Source organism: Eutrigla gurnardus (assembly GCF_963514095.1).
Source record: "Eutrigla gurnardus genome assembly, chromosome: 11".
Classification (NCBI taxonomy): Eukaryota; Metazoa; Chordata; class Actinopteri; order Perciformes; family Triglidae; genus Eutrigla; species Eutrigla gurnardus.
In genome coordinates, this window is record NC_139925.1 from 16187900 (window position 1) to 16203936 (window position 16037).

The following is a 16037-nucleotide window of genomic DNA, read 5'->3' on the forward strand; positions in this document are numbered from 1 at the left end:
CCCTAAGAGGCATACGTTAAAGATAACCACTGCTTCTATTCTTTGTGAAGATTAAACCTCAAATCTTTAAATCAGACACATTTCAAGCAAAACAGGGTTGGTTATACGACACTAAAAATATATCATATTTTGGGTGGAGTATTCCTTTAAGACTGACCTGTGTGACAAGGCCCTCCTGTTTAGCCTTTGAGACTTTCAAGTCTTCCTTCAGTTGAAGGATTTCTGCTTCTTTTTTGGAAAGAGCAGCCTGCAGCTCTGCCACAACAACGCCACCAGCACCACTCTGTAAGAGGAAGTTCATGTACACTAAGGATATTTATTATCCAGAGTTTAAAACCATTATCAAAAAAGAAATTAGATAAGAACATGTATAACTGGACTTTTGTAAATAACCAATAATGAGAATTTCATTGTTATCTTTAAACTCTACTGAAAGACAAATTTAAGTGGCCAACAATTGAACAAAATGTAGCTTTATCTCAGAGTAATAAAGTGTCCTTCTAAACCACTGGTTGGAAAAATGAATCTCGGTGCATACATTTGGTTCAAAATCTCCTTCAAATTGAGATTACATTTTTGAGACAATGCTTGATCTTACAGATTTAAATTGTATTTGCTGATAACAAAAAAGGGACATTATACATTATCTTAATGTGTTGGATTTTGTTACAAACTGGGTTCAAATTCTGCCCTTTACTTCCCTCTGCAGGATTTCAGTTGCTGAGTAGGTGCCTTTTAGTTTCTTTCCCTAAACAGTTTCAGGGGTCTACTCTCCTGATACTTCAATCTAAATGGTGACTCAAAACTGAATGAAATGGGACAGAAAACTGTTGAAGTGGTTCATACTCTGAAGTTTCACCTCTGGCCAAACTCTGATCAATAATTTCACAGCAGGTGTTTTGCCTTGACAGATGATGGGAACAAATTGCTTTGACATCATCGACTGGAGTGTTCATAGAGGTGAAACATACTACTGTAGTGATGTCTCAAAAAGAGGAGAGCAGCTATTTTTTGTTTTTGTTACTGAAGCCTCAGGACTTCATACGCAAGAGGGATGGTATTTGAGACACTATTACTGCAATTACCAACACATATAATCCTTGCTCTTCCACAGCATCTCTTGTGTCCCTTAAACTGAAGCACCCATATTCTCAGGGTCAGTATTAGCCATTTCTGGCAGCTTACATCTTCAGTGTGTGGTGTCTCTAGCCATTATCATCTTTATGTTATACTGACCTCTTGTGGTGGCTGGGTGTTATTTTGGTGTAGCTGTTGAATGAGTTTGTCTTTCTCTGCTTGGCTGGAGAGAAGCTTCTGAAGCTGGACCTCCAAAGCTGCTACCAGAGTGTCTCTCTCCTTCCTCCACTTCTCCATGATCTGTTCCTTCTCAGCAAGCTGGGATGACAAGGACTCCTGACAAAGACAGAAAGAAGATGCTAAATATGTGGTGGAGAAGCTGGTAATGCACTGTATGTGTGCAACTTAGGAAGAGAGAGAGAGAAAAATACATGTTCGAACACCAGTGAGGTTGTTATGATCATTAAAACATCAATAAAAGAAACCTGTTGGATGAATTAAAAATGAAGAAACTTTCTAATCTTAGACTACTAACAAAAGAGAGGCGAACATATAAGGTAAATGAAATCAAAATGGTTTATTGGGAGTCATTTTGGATCAGCTCTATATTGTGAGGCTTGGTTAAACGGTTATCAGTCTCATTACTTTTTAGTTGTTTCATTGGTTTGTATATTATCCTTTTCCTACCAACTGGCTCTGCTGTCGAGTGTAGCGCTCCCTGTCTTCTGCAAACTTCCTCATTTCCTGGTTCCTCTTTTCCTCTGCCTCTTTAGCTTGGCCAATCAGGAACAGCTTCTCCTCCAGCCACTTTTTGCGTTCCGCCTGTTGTTTCTCCGCACACAGCTGTACACAAAAGGTTTATTTTCATTCGTCTTTCATTAGGATTTATGTTTGAATATTTCACGGCATAGAAATAAAGATGTGCCAACTCTGTGAATGACTGAAAATCACAGACACACATTGGCAAAAACACACACATTTCTGGTTCCACTTTCTAATTCAAGATTTGAAACATTTCATTACCTTCAAGCTTTCCTGAGCCTGGGCAGTTTCCCTTTTGGCCAATTCAAGGTCTGATGAGCTGTCACCTTCATGGTGTGTGTCTTTTCCACGATGGCCCTGCTTCAGCAACATCCCTTTCAATTTCTCCACCTCTGAAATGGTTAAAACCACAGAGCAAGACACTGAATAAAAAACTTGCTTCATCTAAATGGATACCTGCATTTAAAGAACAAACAAACTACATTTTAAAATTCTATTTATATAACTTTGTCTTCACTGATCAATTCCCAGTTGTTGTTTTATTGTGCAACATCATGTTCTCGCTTTGATTTTTCAGACACTTACCACTGGAGAGCTCCTGGATGAGGTTAAGTTTGTCCTCTAAGACCTGCTCCATCTGGTCCTGCGTCTCCTCCTGCTCCATCAGAGCCAACCGCATGTCTTCGATCACATGCTCCCTGGCTTCAAGGTCTACAAATTGACAAGAACCAACCCAGCCAAAGCATTGTTCGTTTTTAATGTTGTTTTACACCAAATGATTAATCTCAGAAAAATAAAAGATAGGTCAATATTGGCAATAATCATCTGTTCCAGCCCTGTAAGAGTGGCCATGGGGTTTTGGGCAGATTGCTTTACACAAATATGACAAAATGCTTTTTCTGAAGCACACACAAAGAGAAACGTCGTTTACCTTTGCAGGCCTTCTGGTAGAGCGTCTGGTCAGACTTGGTGTCAGATGATTGTTCCTAGAGCATAGAAAGAGGGGATAAAGATGGTAAATGAATATCCCCGTATGGATGGAGCTAAAGGATAATCTGTTGGTTTGCATTCTGGCACACAACATAAAAACAGCGCTGCGCTGCCAGGGCAAACAGAATTCAGAGATTTGGGTTGGTTGGTGAAAAAAGTGACGGATTATTTTACCACTTTGAGTTGCTGAATGGTTCTGTCTCTGTTTGCTACGTCAGACTGAAGCTGCTTCTTGGCTTTCTCCGAGTCAGTCAGCTTCTGCCTCAAAACCTTTTCCTCTTCTCTCATGGCAGAAATCTTCAGGGGGGAAAAAGTTGTAAACAGAAATTTACACAACATTACAGATAAAAATAATTTAAGCTGTCTGCTGTTTAAAGAAAAAAAAAAAGAAATGTAAAAAAATATATGTGTACCTCCTTCTGGACCTGCTGAATCTGCTTCTTGTAGTCGGCTAGTTTCTCTCGCATGTCCGAAGTGTCATCCTCTTTCCTCTGAAGGTCCAGGCTGAGGCTCTTGACTTTGTCCAAGTCCTGTTTGGCATTTTCTTTTAGTCTGGAAGAATGAGACAAGATAATAATGAACTGCAACCAAGAAACAGGACAGGATAGTACATTGTGGTCGAGAACTAACTCCTTTAAAACAGTGGTTGGTGGAATAATACAACTCTCCCTGGACGATAGCACTTGTGGAGAGATGAAAGGCAAGGTAATACAGAAACTGTATTTCTTATGACAGAATAATATCGTTTTTACAGAACCACAAGACAAGGTAATATAGCCTACTCCTCACGGTTCATTGGTTTTCTGTAAACCTCAAGGGCAATAATCTCAGACAGGAGGGATAATAAACAACTCCAGGACAACATACTCAAATTGTCAAAGACATATCTAAAATGTAATACAGCTCTCAGAAAGCAAACATACAAGTCTCCTAAAAAGTTATCATTGTAACAAAACTTGTTAAAAGAGGAGCAGCGAACTTTAAAAAATTCCACATCTTGCCTATTTCATGAGAAATTCATTTTGATATAAAATATTAAAAAGATAATGAGGGATTGCTTTTGCTTTTGGACAGTGATCACTCCGGTGCATTGTAATTGACTAGGAGAGAGAATATAACTTAAAAACAGTGTAATGGGGGCACCAGGATAGCTCAGTGGCGCCCCATGCACCGAGGTCACTCCTCTTCGCAGCGGCTCCAGTCCAATGTGGATGTGGATGTTGAGATTTGATTCAACGAAAAACCAAAATTTCATAATCTGGAATGGTGATGATGATGAGATGGTGAGATGATTCGGAAAGTCGGGGATGGGAGTTTTACATGGCCGGGCTTTGAAAAACCAGGCTTGGCGATTATGCAAGTGGCAGTCTGCTTCAAGGCAAGGGCTGACAGAGCTGATAGGTTAAACTGTACAAAGTGAGCAGAGCCACTTTCAGTATTTTTAAACTGCAAGTTTTGTTAAAAGACAAACAATTATTTAAATGGGGTCCACAATTTACAAAATTAGGGTCCAATCCTCACACAAATGTTCAAGATGCAATATGCCGCTCTGAAATGCAAAGGATTAGATGGGTTACCTGTTGATCTCCTCTGCTTTCTTCTCCAGATCTGCGTCTTTCTGGGCGATGGCCTCATGTGCGACAGCCAGCAACTCCCTGCGTCTTTCCACCTCTCTGCGCCGAGCCTCCTGGACTGCCTGGCTCTCCACCTCTTCCTGCTGCTCCTGCGCCTTGTGCAGGCTTTTCTGCAGGGATGTTACCTGTGCCTCTTTTTCCAGCAACTTTTTCTGCAGTTCTGCCTCTCTCTCTGCAGACACCGTCTCTGCTAGCTTCTCCCCCACCTGTATTTCATTTTCTTTTCGTATTCCCTCCAATTCTGAAGAGGTAGGCTGATTTTTGCTGAGAGTTTCTTCCATGTTGGAAACCTTTGACTTCAGGGATGCAATTTCAGCCTGGAGATCAGCGTTCAACCTCATGAGATCAGCATCAGGAGAGGAATTGTTTGAACATTTAAACTTGGCTTCATCTAATTCAGCCTTCAGCAGCTCTGTAGTTTGCTCCTGCTCACTGAGCTTTTGCCGGAGATCATCTGAAAGTTTGTCGGAGGTTGCTTTTTGTTCTCTCAGTTTGTGTTTTAACTCCTCCAAATGCTGCTGTGATGTCGCTTCTCTTTCTCGCAGCTTCTCATTGAGCTCCTCTGTCAGCTTTTCAGCGGCCTGTGTTTTTTCATCAAGTTTTGCTCTCAGCTGTTGTACTTCTTCTTTGGATGTATGTTCTTGGCATTCAAGGTTGGACCCGAGTTCACCCAATGGTTGCTGTGACATCTCTTCTTGCTCCTGAATCTTCTCTCTCAGCTCTGCAACTATCTGTTTTGAAGCTGCCTCCTGTCGATTCCAGTCCTCTCTTAACTGTTCCAGCTGCTGGTCTGAGATCTGTTTTTTGTGTGCTAACTGTTCCTTTGCCAGTCCTAGCTCATGCTCCAGCTCCAGTATTTGTCCCTGCTTGCTCTCATTTTTCTCCTTTTCCTCGGCCAGATTCTTCCTAAGATCCAACATTTCTTCTCTGAGCTGAAAATCAACACCATCGGACGATGCTTGTTCAGCTCTCTCCGTCTTCCTGGTCACCTGTGGGAATATCCAAAGATGTTTCTATGTTAGACCATTTAATGAAACACAACCATTATTCCAAGGCAAATGCTCAACAACTTTGAGACAAACACCACTAAAAAGCTCGTCTCATTTTCAGCCAAAGCCAAAAAATCAAATTTGAGAGCTTTCAAACATATATTGTAGAATAAACACAGTACATAATGAGTCTATTACGAGGCAACATTGTTTCATCAATCATTGAAAATGTAATGCTGATTTTCAGCTACATCCCCATTTGTTGAATGGTGGATTAATAGTTGTGAAAAATCATCCTGTGGCTCACCTGGTGCTGTGTAGCTTCCAGTCTGGAAGTCAACTCTCTGACTTCTTGTCGGAGTGCATCACATTCCCGTTGCCTTTTTTCTCCCTCTTCAACTAGCCTGCAGATTTCCTTTCTTTTGACCTCCAGAACAGACTGAGTCTCATCTTTGCTGCTAATCGCTAGATCTAGAGCAACAGCTGCTGCAATGGAATCCTTCCTGGCTGTACTCTCAGCTTCAAGGGCTGCCATGGCTTTCTTGTTGGCTTCTCTCTCTTCTTTAAGGGACGATAGTGTGGCAAGGGCCTCCTCCTTGGCTTTCCTTTCTTCCTCTAAGGATGCCAATGCCTCTTCTCTTCCGATAGTCTGGTACTCCAAAGCAGCAAGGGTGTCTTCTCTGCCTCTCTTCTCCTTCTCAAGGACAGCCAATGCCTATTGGGTTATAAGAGTAATGATTATATACATTTTTTATTTTTTTAGTTTAAACATTACTGAATGAACTTAACAGGGTTGGGGAGCGTGTCACTGAAAACAGAAATGAACACGTTTTACAGTTGATTATAAGCACATAGCCACTAGCTATAAGGGGTTTTGTGTATTTGAACTCATTAACGGAAAAAGACATTGGACATCATAAACCCTAGATCATGTGTGATCATTTCATACTTTCTAGTGTCCCATTAAGAAGAAAAACTGAAAAAAAATAACAAGCTGGCTAGCATTTCCAGACTGCAAATGGTCCAGAATGCAGCAGCAAGGCTAGTCAGAGGGACTAACAAACAGGACCACATCACTCCTGTCTTGGCCCAACTGCACTGGCTTCCAGTAAAGTTCATGATTGATTTAAAAATTGTACTTTTTGTTTTTAAAGCTCTCAATGGTTTAATTCAATCTACTGCAGTTGCTCTCTCTAAACTCCCGTCCGCAATAAATAAGTAGCACCTCTGGGAGCTCACCTTCTGCAGGTCTTCAACTTGTTTCTCCAGTTGGGCAGTCTCTGACGACTTCTCCTGGAGCTGAAAGAGAAGCCTCCTTTTCTCTTCATCCTCTACTCCACCGGCTTCACCTAGTAAATAACACAAAAATAAAGCTATGAAACAGGGTTTGAAAAGTAGGCCAGATGAGACATGTCTCAGGTATGCAACTGTGCCCTAACTTGAAAAAGATGACAAAAACAGGAGCATCCTAGCCATGACATTTATCCTCGGCAAAGGCACCAATGTATGCATAAAAACTTTAAGTATTAAACAAAATACAATTACCCTCAAAAACTATACTCTAGTGATGAAGGCGTCCTATTTTTCTTCTTAATGAACAAAAAACGTTTACTTATTTTAACTATCCAACTATATTTTAGAACAAGTACCACACACATATGTATCCTTATAAGGCAACCAGAATTTGATTACATCAGAGCAAGAAAATAAAAAATTGATAGATGCTTCCGGGTTGCATCTGAAATACGCTGCACTGTGTGGTGGAATCGTTAATTTGGTTTTACAAAAATTACAAAATACCCCCCCTCAAATTAACAGAAAAGGTCTGGATAAATCTGCAGACTGCATTGTAAAATAGTTCTCTTTGGATCTACTTTTACATGAGGAACATTATTGTGATATAGGCGATCCTTAAGTGTGTGCTGGGTCTAACAGAAAACACCCATGGAGGCCAAGAAGTAATTCTGGTGAATGTCTGAAATATAAACATATCTGAGAATAAGTCCTCTAGACCCTGCAAACTTCAAGTAAATGGAGCAGAACTCAGTTTTTATACTTTCCGCCTCCATCTCCCTTTCACACAGATTAAGAAATTGATGGATTCATAATTTTTTTAAATTACTTTACCATTTTGTTTGTGAGCCATCTGCTCTTGGACTTTCTGTTGGTGCCTATTCAGATCAAACACCATCCTCGCCAGCTTGTCTTCAGCGTCTCCCATGTCTTCTTGAGCCCCGACACATTTAAGAGCAGCCTCAGCAGCATTCTTTATGCCTGATAATTCGGAGGAGTAGGAGTCCAGAGACGTGTCCTGAAGGAGGGATGAAACATCAGAGGAATCAGTCAGGGAGATTAGTATCCACTTCACCACAATGAGAACAACTCGATGTGGGCTGTTTCAACCACACGCTCGTCAGACTATCCTGGAACAAGATGCTTAACCCCACTTGCTTGAGTAGGTATATACACTATACAAATTTGTGCTTGGGTAACAAATATTGAATGTCAAAAGAGATCAAATAACTTTGTTGACTTTGTATGTCATTTTAGAAACATTGCAATGACCTTTCACAACGAGTAAAGTTGTTCCAACAGAAATCATTTTAATGGTAAGCTCAATAATTAAGGCAACTCTGTTACTGAAAATTGGTAGGATAAAGTGTGTGTGGTTATCTTTTCACGAAGATGTAATTTGATAGGCATCATCATCATGACTTTTTATTCATGCTTTAGTTATCACATACAAGCAAACAAAAACACACAAAGTGAGTGAAGGAAGTGAGAGATGAGTGAGAGTTACCATGGCTCGTGCATCTTGACTGGGTCCAGAGCTTGCCATTTTGTCTATGAGGTCTTTGAAGATCTCCAGCCTCCTTTCTGCTCGCTCCTCCAAGATTTCTCTCTCCCTCGCCAGGCGGTCACTGACACACACACACACACACACACACACAAAACATGACTTCCTGGTCGCCGTCGCATCATATATGAATATAAATATATGTACAAAATGTCTCACTTATAGTCATTCTGCATCTCAGAGAAGAGCTCTGAAAACTCTCTACTGATTTCCTCTCTCACTCGCGCCTCCATGAGTAGGCTCTCTGCTCGCTCCTTCTTCAGCTGCATCTGCAGCTGGTTCAACAGCGCGACCTGCCTCTGAGAAAAGGAGCACACAAAAATAAAGTTTTAACATCAAAAAGAAATGTTCCTTTATGAAAGACTACTGAATGTATTAAAGATCCCATATTATACTGTTTTTCCTCAATTCCACACAGCTGTCAGAGTTCCCTCCGCGCTGTGGTGCGAAAAGCCCCTTCTCGGATATCTCATATCATCGTACAGAGGAGGTCGGCCTGTGCAAATGACTCCTTTCGTTACGTAACGACGGGAGCTGAATCTGAACAGCCTGTAGGAGCACCGTTGTACCAGTGGATGGGCTGTCGTTGGGGCCCATTCACGCTGGGAGGAGCCACAGGCCGTGCCACGGGGGGCACCTGTGCCCAGGCCCTAAAGCAACAGTAACACTGACTATGGATAAGTCATACAACCCCACCCTATTCAAATAATACCAACTATTCCTTTAAGACCTGTCAAGACTTTGGTATAGAAAGTGTTCTGGTTTCCGTTTTTAGTCCGAGTTGTATTTATCAATCACGGTACGTGTGGAGAGCAAACAAGGTGGAATGCATTGGTCGAAATGCAAACTCTGAACCAACTGTCTCGCATCTCAAATTATTATTCAGACCGTAAACAATGAGCAGTGCACAGAAAAGGAAGTCTTGACCTGAATATCGGCTGGCTACCATGGAAACCCAGATATAGATCCTCAGGCCATCAGTCATCAGACCAATAGCCGATGGGATCGGTGATTGGTAAGGGGACTGACCTGGTGTGTCCTTTCACTGATGAGAATTTTATCATGACTTTCATCGCTGCCTTCTTCAATGTGATCCATTGTGTCCTCCATCAGGCTGTTGTCTTCTGCATACTGATCATCATGGTGTTCCTGAAAAAAAAAAAAAAGTATATTGTTGAGAAAATGTATCGAGTGATAAATGTAAAATTTCAACTGAAGCATTAAAATATTTTATGAACTGTAATACAGGAAAGCAAGAGCTTCCTGCTGTGATGTGATTGACCCTACCTGTACATCCTCCAGGCTACTTTCCCAGCCAATCAGGGAGCTCCTCCTGCTGCCCTGCAGAGCCTTCCTCTCAGCATTGTTAATGCTGAAGGATACCTCATTGGCTGACCTCTTGGGCTTGATGGGAGGGTGCCTGGTGGACAGAACCACAACCTGGACACAGACAAGAGATTAACAAAAATTATAATCTAACAATTAATACTACCGTGTCATGATGTTTTCTTAGATGCGAGGGCATTAATGCATTTTGGGCATTTCCTTAAACTGATGAAGCAGTTTGGCAATTCAAATATGGTCCTAATGCCCATGTAACTCTCGATTACATTTTCCAGCTCTGTGCATGTGTTGGCAAGGTGTGCAGCTGGATAAATAAGGGGGAACACACTGAGCGCAAAGCACAGAAAAAGAGAAGATGAAAATGTACGTGTACCTTCTGTGCCACAGCAGAGAATTTGAGGACGTTGAGCGTCTCATCATACATGGAGGCACACTGGCTGATGTTGACGATCATACAGGCTTTACCTCGACCACAGAAGAAGCCCTGCAGGTAGTGGGTCAGCTTGCTTTCCCTGAAGGGAACATGCTGAAGCAGCCTGAGGAAGGGAACACTTTAGTTGGCATTGATATCTGTGCATTCTGAACGGTTTGTGCTGGATAAATTGTGCAGAATTTCCTGAATCAATTTTTGGCCATTGGGGGTTTGAAGAAATAAAACAAGCAACAACCACATATTACAATTTAAGTAAGTTGTCTGCAAACATCTCAGCAAACAGTTTCCAATTAATCAAGTCCAGCGGACACTCGGAAACTTTATATTCCTCCTGAAGTTGGATATACTGTATATTCATTCTCGTTTTAGTTCTGGTTTAGTCTCCAGAAACTCCTTCACTAGAAAAACACCTGCCTCGATTTTCCCTAGTTGCATGTGCTGTATACAATAGGGTTTCTCTTTTCTTGTTGTTGCTGGAGTTGAAAAGTGTGATAATACACAGTAAACCAAACCAGTGTGGTAAAAGGAGGATTAAAAGAAGCTCTAAAGAGTTTGGTGTCAACCAATTCATATTCTAGAAAGTTGTTTTAGTTAAAAAAATCAGAAATCAATAGAACACAGAGAGAAACTGATGGACAGGTAATCATCTCACTTGGCCTGCTGATTGTGTCGTAGTGCATTGATGCATTTCCCCAGGATGAGCAGTGAGGTGTTGATGTTTCCAGCTTCTTTCAGGCGTTCTCCTTTATTCTGGGTCTTAGCACATCGCTCTGAGCCGGCCAAGTCACACAGACACAACCTGATGACAAACACATTTTGTCCACATAGAAGACATGATAAGTCTGACACAAAATGCAGACGTTGAACATCGATGCTTATCACTGCCAAGCTTTTCCTTAATGTTTCCTTAATTAGATTATAGTTAGCACACATTTTCAATGCTTCATTGTTTCACAGTTTCTATACAGTAATCCAGGGAAATCCAAACTATCACTCACTCGCTGACTGCATGTACTCTCGGAGTCCCAATATCTTCAATCCTCAATATGCGAATGGAGAAAATACTGTGACTGCAGAAAGACAAAGTAAGAGTGAGTAAGAATTAGCATAGATTCCATTAACTCTGATTACCAGAAGAAATAAGCACAAAAACATAGAGAAATAAAATGCATACAACAGTTTTTAAAGTGGACAAAAGTAATACTTCACTGACTACATGTTGTGTTCATTTCAGTAAGACTACAACCACCAGTGATAAAAGAAGAAGTGAGATAAGATTATTTAAGATAGGAAAAGGATCTTGAGTGGTCCTGACCCATTAGATGTGATGTAGGAATAAATGCTTATTTAACTTCGGCATTCAGTGTTAAGGGACTCTGGGAGTTGAGGTCCCAGACACTCGCCTGCAGTTACATCTACTGCCAAAGAGGCCACTAGAAGCAACAAATCTCAAATCTTACAGAGTACAACTTTAAATCTGAATATCTGTTAAATGCTGCATCGTCCTCACCTCCTGCTGGAGAGCTGGTTGAGTCGGGTGGAGGAGAAGCTTTGGTTCCTCTTGCCCAGCTTCATCACTTTGTAGGCCTCTTCTGCACTATTTACCTGAACCCAACGCAGATCTTAATACAAATGTACAAAAAAAGAGGAGATTCATAAGAAACTGGCAGGAAATGGTGCCAATATTTCTATTCCCAAGAGATTTCATGCTCTTAGTTCGAACATTTGCAACAGGGCATTTACTCCTATACTTTCTCAACAATCCTTAAATGAACATATTCATTTTAAAATATTTACAAAATAATCTGAAAGATGTACCACTAGAGATAAAATGGCATGAACATTGAGGGAAAAGGATTTGTTTAATTTAGAACATTGAAGTACTACTCATTTCAGCTACCCCCACCAGACCCTTCAAACCTTTGACAAAGGAGTTGCCCTTGATGTCCTGTGACAGGCGCAGTGCGGTCCTTCTCAGGGCCCCAAACGGTACCACCTCCAGGAGGTCATGAATGTTCTCATTGTAGATTTCACAGAAAGAAACCCAGACAGAGAACTTAGTGTGTGCTTCCACATCCAGGTTGATTTTGTCCTCTGCTGCAAAGGTCGTGTCCAGCACAGAGGAGCCTGCAGCAGAGACAAAGGTTAAAAACCATTGCCCTGCATTAACATAATGCAACATAATAAAAATAAAAAAAAATTGCAGAAAACAAGCAATAATAGATCTTGCCTTCGAGGAGGGTCTTATTGGTCAAGTTCAACATGGTGGCATTGTTCTTCTCACTCTAAAGTAAAGATGAAAATGTTAAAAATGTATCAAAGAGACATTAAAACACATTTCTAAGCCAATCAAACATCTCCTGAGCTACATATTTGAAGCATACGCAGTTTAAGTGTATTGGGTTCTAAGTGCTGCAAAAACACGAGTGACGAACTCAGAGCTGTACTGTGCCTGAATGAATCCTGCGTAGATACCCATTGAGGACCGGAGCTGCTGCTCTGCTAACATACTGCCAGTTCTTCTGCTCTCTTGTTTGTCTAAACCTCCGCAGCAGCCTTGGACAGACAAGTTACCTCTTTAAGTTGTCTGAAGAAGTTTCTCTTGAACGCCACTTCCTCATCCTGCTGCTCCCTGGTGAGCCTTGTGAAGTCTCGGCAGCGGTGAGGTTTGAGGCTCATCCCATCGAAAACCCGCTCAGCAATACTGCTGAAAATGACATCAAGAGACCTTGGCAGGATACCGGCATCAGCATCTGGACCTGGAATGACATTGTTGGATTGCTTTATATTCTTTAGCAGAAAAAATAAATTAACCTTTGAGAAGTCAGAGGTATTCTTTGTTTTTGTTGTGTTCACATTAGCAATGTAAGTGCATAATAAACTACAAGTTATAAACATCTTTTGAGTATCGGTTATCATAACAGTATTGGCCATGAGAAGTGGTTAACTTTTGGTTATTGCTATCTGCCCAAAGAAAATCCATATTGTGCTTCTATCATCATTACATTTCAAGACAATAACATGTATACACAATACAATAGGGTCATTCCTTCCTCAGACACAGGTGCATGCATTGTCATAAGAGCAATGATAATGCATGGACAGACAGCAGCTGGTAGGGTCACATTGTTAGACATACGCCTAAGCCCTACAGCTGGACAAGAAGAATACAAGAAATGCAAAATGTAATATTCTTAGTGGGGTTTTTTTTTTAAGATTGAAAATGAAATAACTACAGTGCATAGAAAAGAACATTGCTACTGGCAAGCCTGTAGTCTCCCGGCAGCTAGCCAGGTAGCAATGCAAGCTAGATAAGTGGTTTGAACTGAGGCATTGCCAGTCCAACAAGATTACTTGAAACCGAGTAAAAAAGGCAGGATATACAATAACAACGTTATGACGCCTATTTGAGCTGAATGACACATAGATGTGAGATCTGAACATTGAAACAGTGGTCATACAGCTTCAGCTCAAATGATAATCATATAACTCCATGAAGCTATTACACTGATAAGACATAACATGAGCTGTGACATACAGGGTGTGGTAGCAAAAGCTGCAGGGAACTCATTAAAACAAACCAGTTCTCCTGCATCTGATCTAAAAAGAACTTCCTCCTGAGACAGATAACATTCCGAACTCCATCTCTCTAAATCTTTACCATAATTTATATAGCAGCATTTCATAAATGTATGAGAGAGTGGAACACACCTAAGAATGTGAAGGTCTTCCCAGCGTTGGTGACTCCATAAGTAAACACCAGAGAGTTTTCCCCTTCTAGAACATCTTTCACCAAATCCTTTATTGTTCCTTGAAAGAGCTCTTTCTGTGTTGTCTCGGGACTATAAACCTTTTGAAGGGAGGGAAAGAGTTTGAGTTGAGGAACTTTGAGGAAAATTATGAAAACACTCCTTAATTTAAGTCAGGATTTTGCAACATTTCCTTAACTTTATCCTTGTTTTTAAGAAAAAAAATCAATGGAGGTAGATGAAAATTTGCATTGCATGGAAGTGACAATATATATATTCAAAAGGAATTCCTTATTTAAATTTAATCAGCATATCAATACATATCAATAAACATGTGTGGCTCTCTTATCTGCCAGGAAACACCAACCTGTGAGAACTGGAAGCGCTGTCCAGTCTGAGGAAGGGATTTTTCAGTGCTAAGCCTCGCTGAGAGGGACAAACTGGGGGGCTTCAACAACACTGTGTCAGGGGACTCAATGGTAACACAGTCCTGTTAAAAACAAAAGAATAAGGCAGTACAATTAACCTGTAAAGCAAGCCTGATTTTGGTAGTGTCTTGAAGTCAGTAGAATTGTCTGAATGAAAACCATGAACAGAGTTTTGACAACCACAAAAACAAGCACACTGATATTTGTGTCTGATCAACTCCCTGCCTGTGAAGTACTTCATTTACTCTTTTACTTTATTTATTTTTCTCTTACCTGTGACTCTCCATTATCACTCTCTGCCAAGCTGAAGGGTCGGATGCGGAGGTAGACCCGGAGGTGTTCTCTCTCCTCAATGCTGGAATGCTGGACACATCAAATTTGAATTAAAACCGGCAAAAGGAAAGTGAAAGGCAAAAGGCTCTAAACATGAAAAAAAAAAAATAGGTTCTCATTTCTCGTCTCTTTGTTTGCTGTGTTCCAGAGTATCTCATTAATAAGAGGTATCAGGGTAACTATCTGGGTAACACAAATTTGGTACTTATCAACGAAATTGGGGTGTGAATGCTTGGCTTCACAGCGATTCGATTAACGATTCAGTAGTTGGCGATTCGGCAAGGACTGATTTCAGATTACTGGAGTAAAGATTGTTTGGCCAGTTAAAGCTTGTGCATAAATGATGAAAACCGGTTTGCAAATTTTACTGTAAAACAGTATAGGTACAACACTTATGCTTTGTTAAGGTATGTCAGAGTATTATACCCATCATCTAAATGGGAGTATTGATGGTATGATGTGATTTTCGCTGTCATTTACAGGTTTACCTGTGGGTCTGGTAAGGTGCTGAATTCTGATGAGAGATCCCTCTTCAAATCGTCGCCCTCTACCTGTTCCCGTCGGTCAGCCGTGTTGTTCAGGCACGATTCCATCATCCTAAAACAATTAAACAAGAACAATAGAGTAAACCAAAACAGATCAACAAGACTAAATAAACGGACAGTTACGTTTAGTTACGTCACCCTCTTGCGACACTTGAACATCAGCACTGGATGTCGACACTTTGATCAAAGTGCCAGTGGCTTACCCTGACTTCGGCGAACAAGTTATTCAATAGGCAACTCTTAAATCGGCTACGTTAACCAACAGTTGGTCCACATACTTAACGTAACGCTCGCTGCAACTGATTGTGGTGGAACGGTAACGCATCAGAGAAAAGTGTTGTTAACGTTATTTGCGTTAGTGTACATACGGTATACATGAGTTTAAAGCGTTTCCTTACAAAGGTTTAAAATCGTTTCAAATGTCGTTCACTAACGTTAATCGTTTCTCGATCAAGCTAGCAAACTAGCTAGGCGGCTAGCTTAACGTTAGCAGGATTTTTTCAGCTGAGCAGCCGCACCTGTCAAATGTTAGTAGTAACGTAGTTTAAAAAGTCCGTTTACTTTTCTGAAAAGAACTAAATGATGATATAACAACTGGAATATGAGTAAACAAAACGCTTACCTGACATTTATATTTGTGACATTAGGTGAGACGGAAAAAATACTCTTTTGTGTGCTAGTTAACTAAAGACAACAACACAGCCGCGGTCTGAATTTGAAACAGACCAATCGGATTCAAGCAGACACTGCACATGCGTCCTTTCTGTGTTGCATTCAATTGTTACTTTTGTGGTTGGAAATCAGGCCATCTCATGTAAATGTCCAATAGCGCGGTAATTAACCGCGGTGAAGTTAGTTAGTTTTAAGTTGGATATTCACTCCGGTTCCAGCCGCGA

At 40.8% G+C, this 16037-nt stretch overlaps 1 protein-coding gene across 2 annotated transcripts in view; it reads right to left on the minus strand.

Annotated features, from left to right (window-relative positions):
- The window catches only part of kif20ba (kinesin family member 20Ba), a 37637-nt gene extending 21782 nt beyond the window's left edge, over positions 1–15855 (minus strand). For both annotated transcript variants that reach the window (XM_084020521.1, XM_084020522.1), the window contains exons 1-28: positions 15764–15855; positions 15085–15193; positions 14537–14626; positions 14203–14325; positions 13798–13936; positions 12661–12845; positions 12317–12371; positions 12007–12213; positions 11597–11708; positions 11085–11156; positions 10739–10885; positions 10027–10189; positions 9597–9749; positions 9339–9458; positions 8469–8608; positions 8253–8373; positions 7580–7763; positions 6692–6801; positions 5760–6167; positions 4407–5452; positions 3243–3381; positions 3004–3126; positions 2771–2825; positions 2425–2550; positions 2101–2231; positions 1765–1920; positions 1237–1413; positions 158–283 (exon numbers count right to left, since the gene is read on the minus strand). In XM_084020521.1, the coding sequence (XP_083876647.1) occupies positions 158–283; positions 1237–1413; positions 1765–1920; positions 2101–2231; positions 2425–2550; positions 2771–2825; positions 3004–3126; positions 3243–3381; positions 4407–5452; positions 5760–6167; positions 6692–6801; positions 7580–7763; positions 8253–8373; positions 8469–8608; positions 9339–9458; positions 9597–9749; positions 10027–10189; positions 10739–10885; positions 11085–11156; positions 11597–11708; positions 12007–12213; positions 12317–12371; positions 12661–12845; positions 13798–13936; positions 14203–14325; positions 14537–14626; positions 15085–15192 (4716 nt within the window). In that variant the 5' untranslated portion in view covers position 15193; positions 15764–15855. The remainder of the gene's footprint in view (positions 1–157; positions 284–1236; positions 1414–1764; positions 1921–2100; positions 2232–2424; positions 2551–2770; positions 2826–3003; positions 3127–3242; positions 3382–4406; positions 5453–5759; positions 6168–6691; positions 6802–7579; positions 7764–8252; positions 8374–8468; positions 8609–9338; positions 9459–9596; positions 9750–10026; positions 10190–10738; positions 10886–11084; positions 11157–11596; positions 11709–12006; positions 12214–12316; positions 12372–12660; positions 12846–13797; positions 13937–14202; positions 14326–14536; positions 14627–15084; positions 15194–15763) is intronic.
- Between the last annotated feature and the right edge of the window lie 182 nt (positions 15856–16037).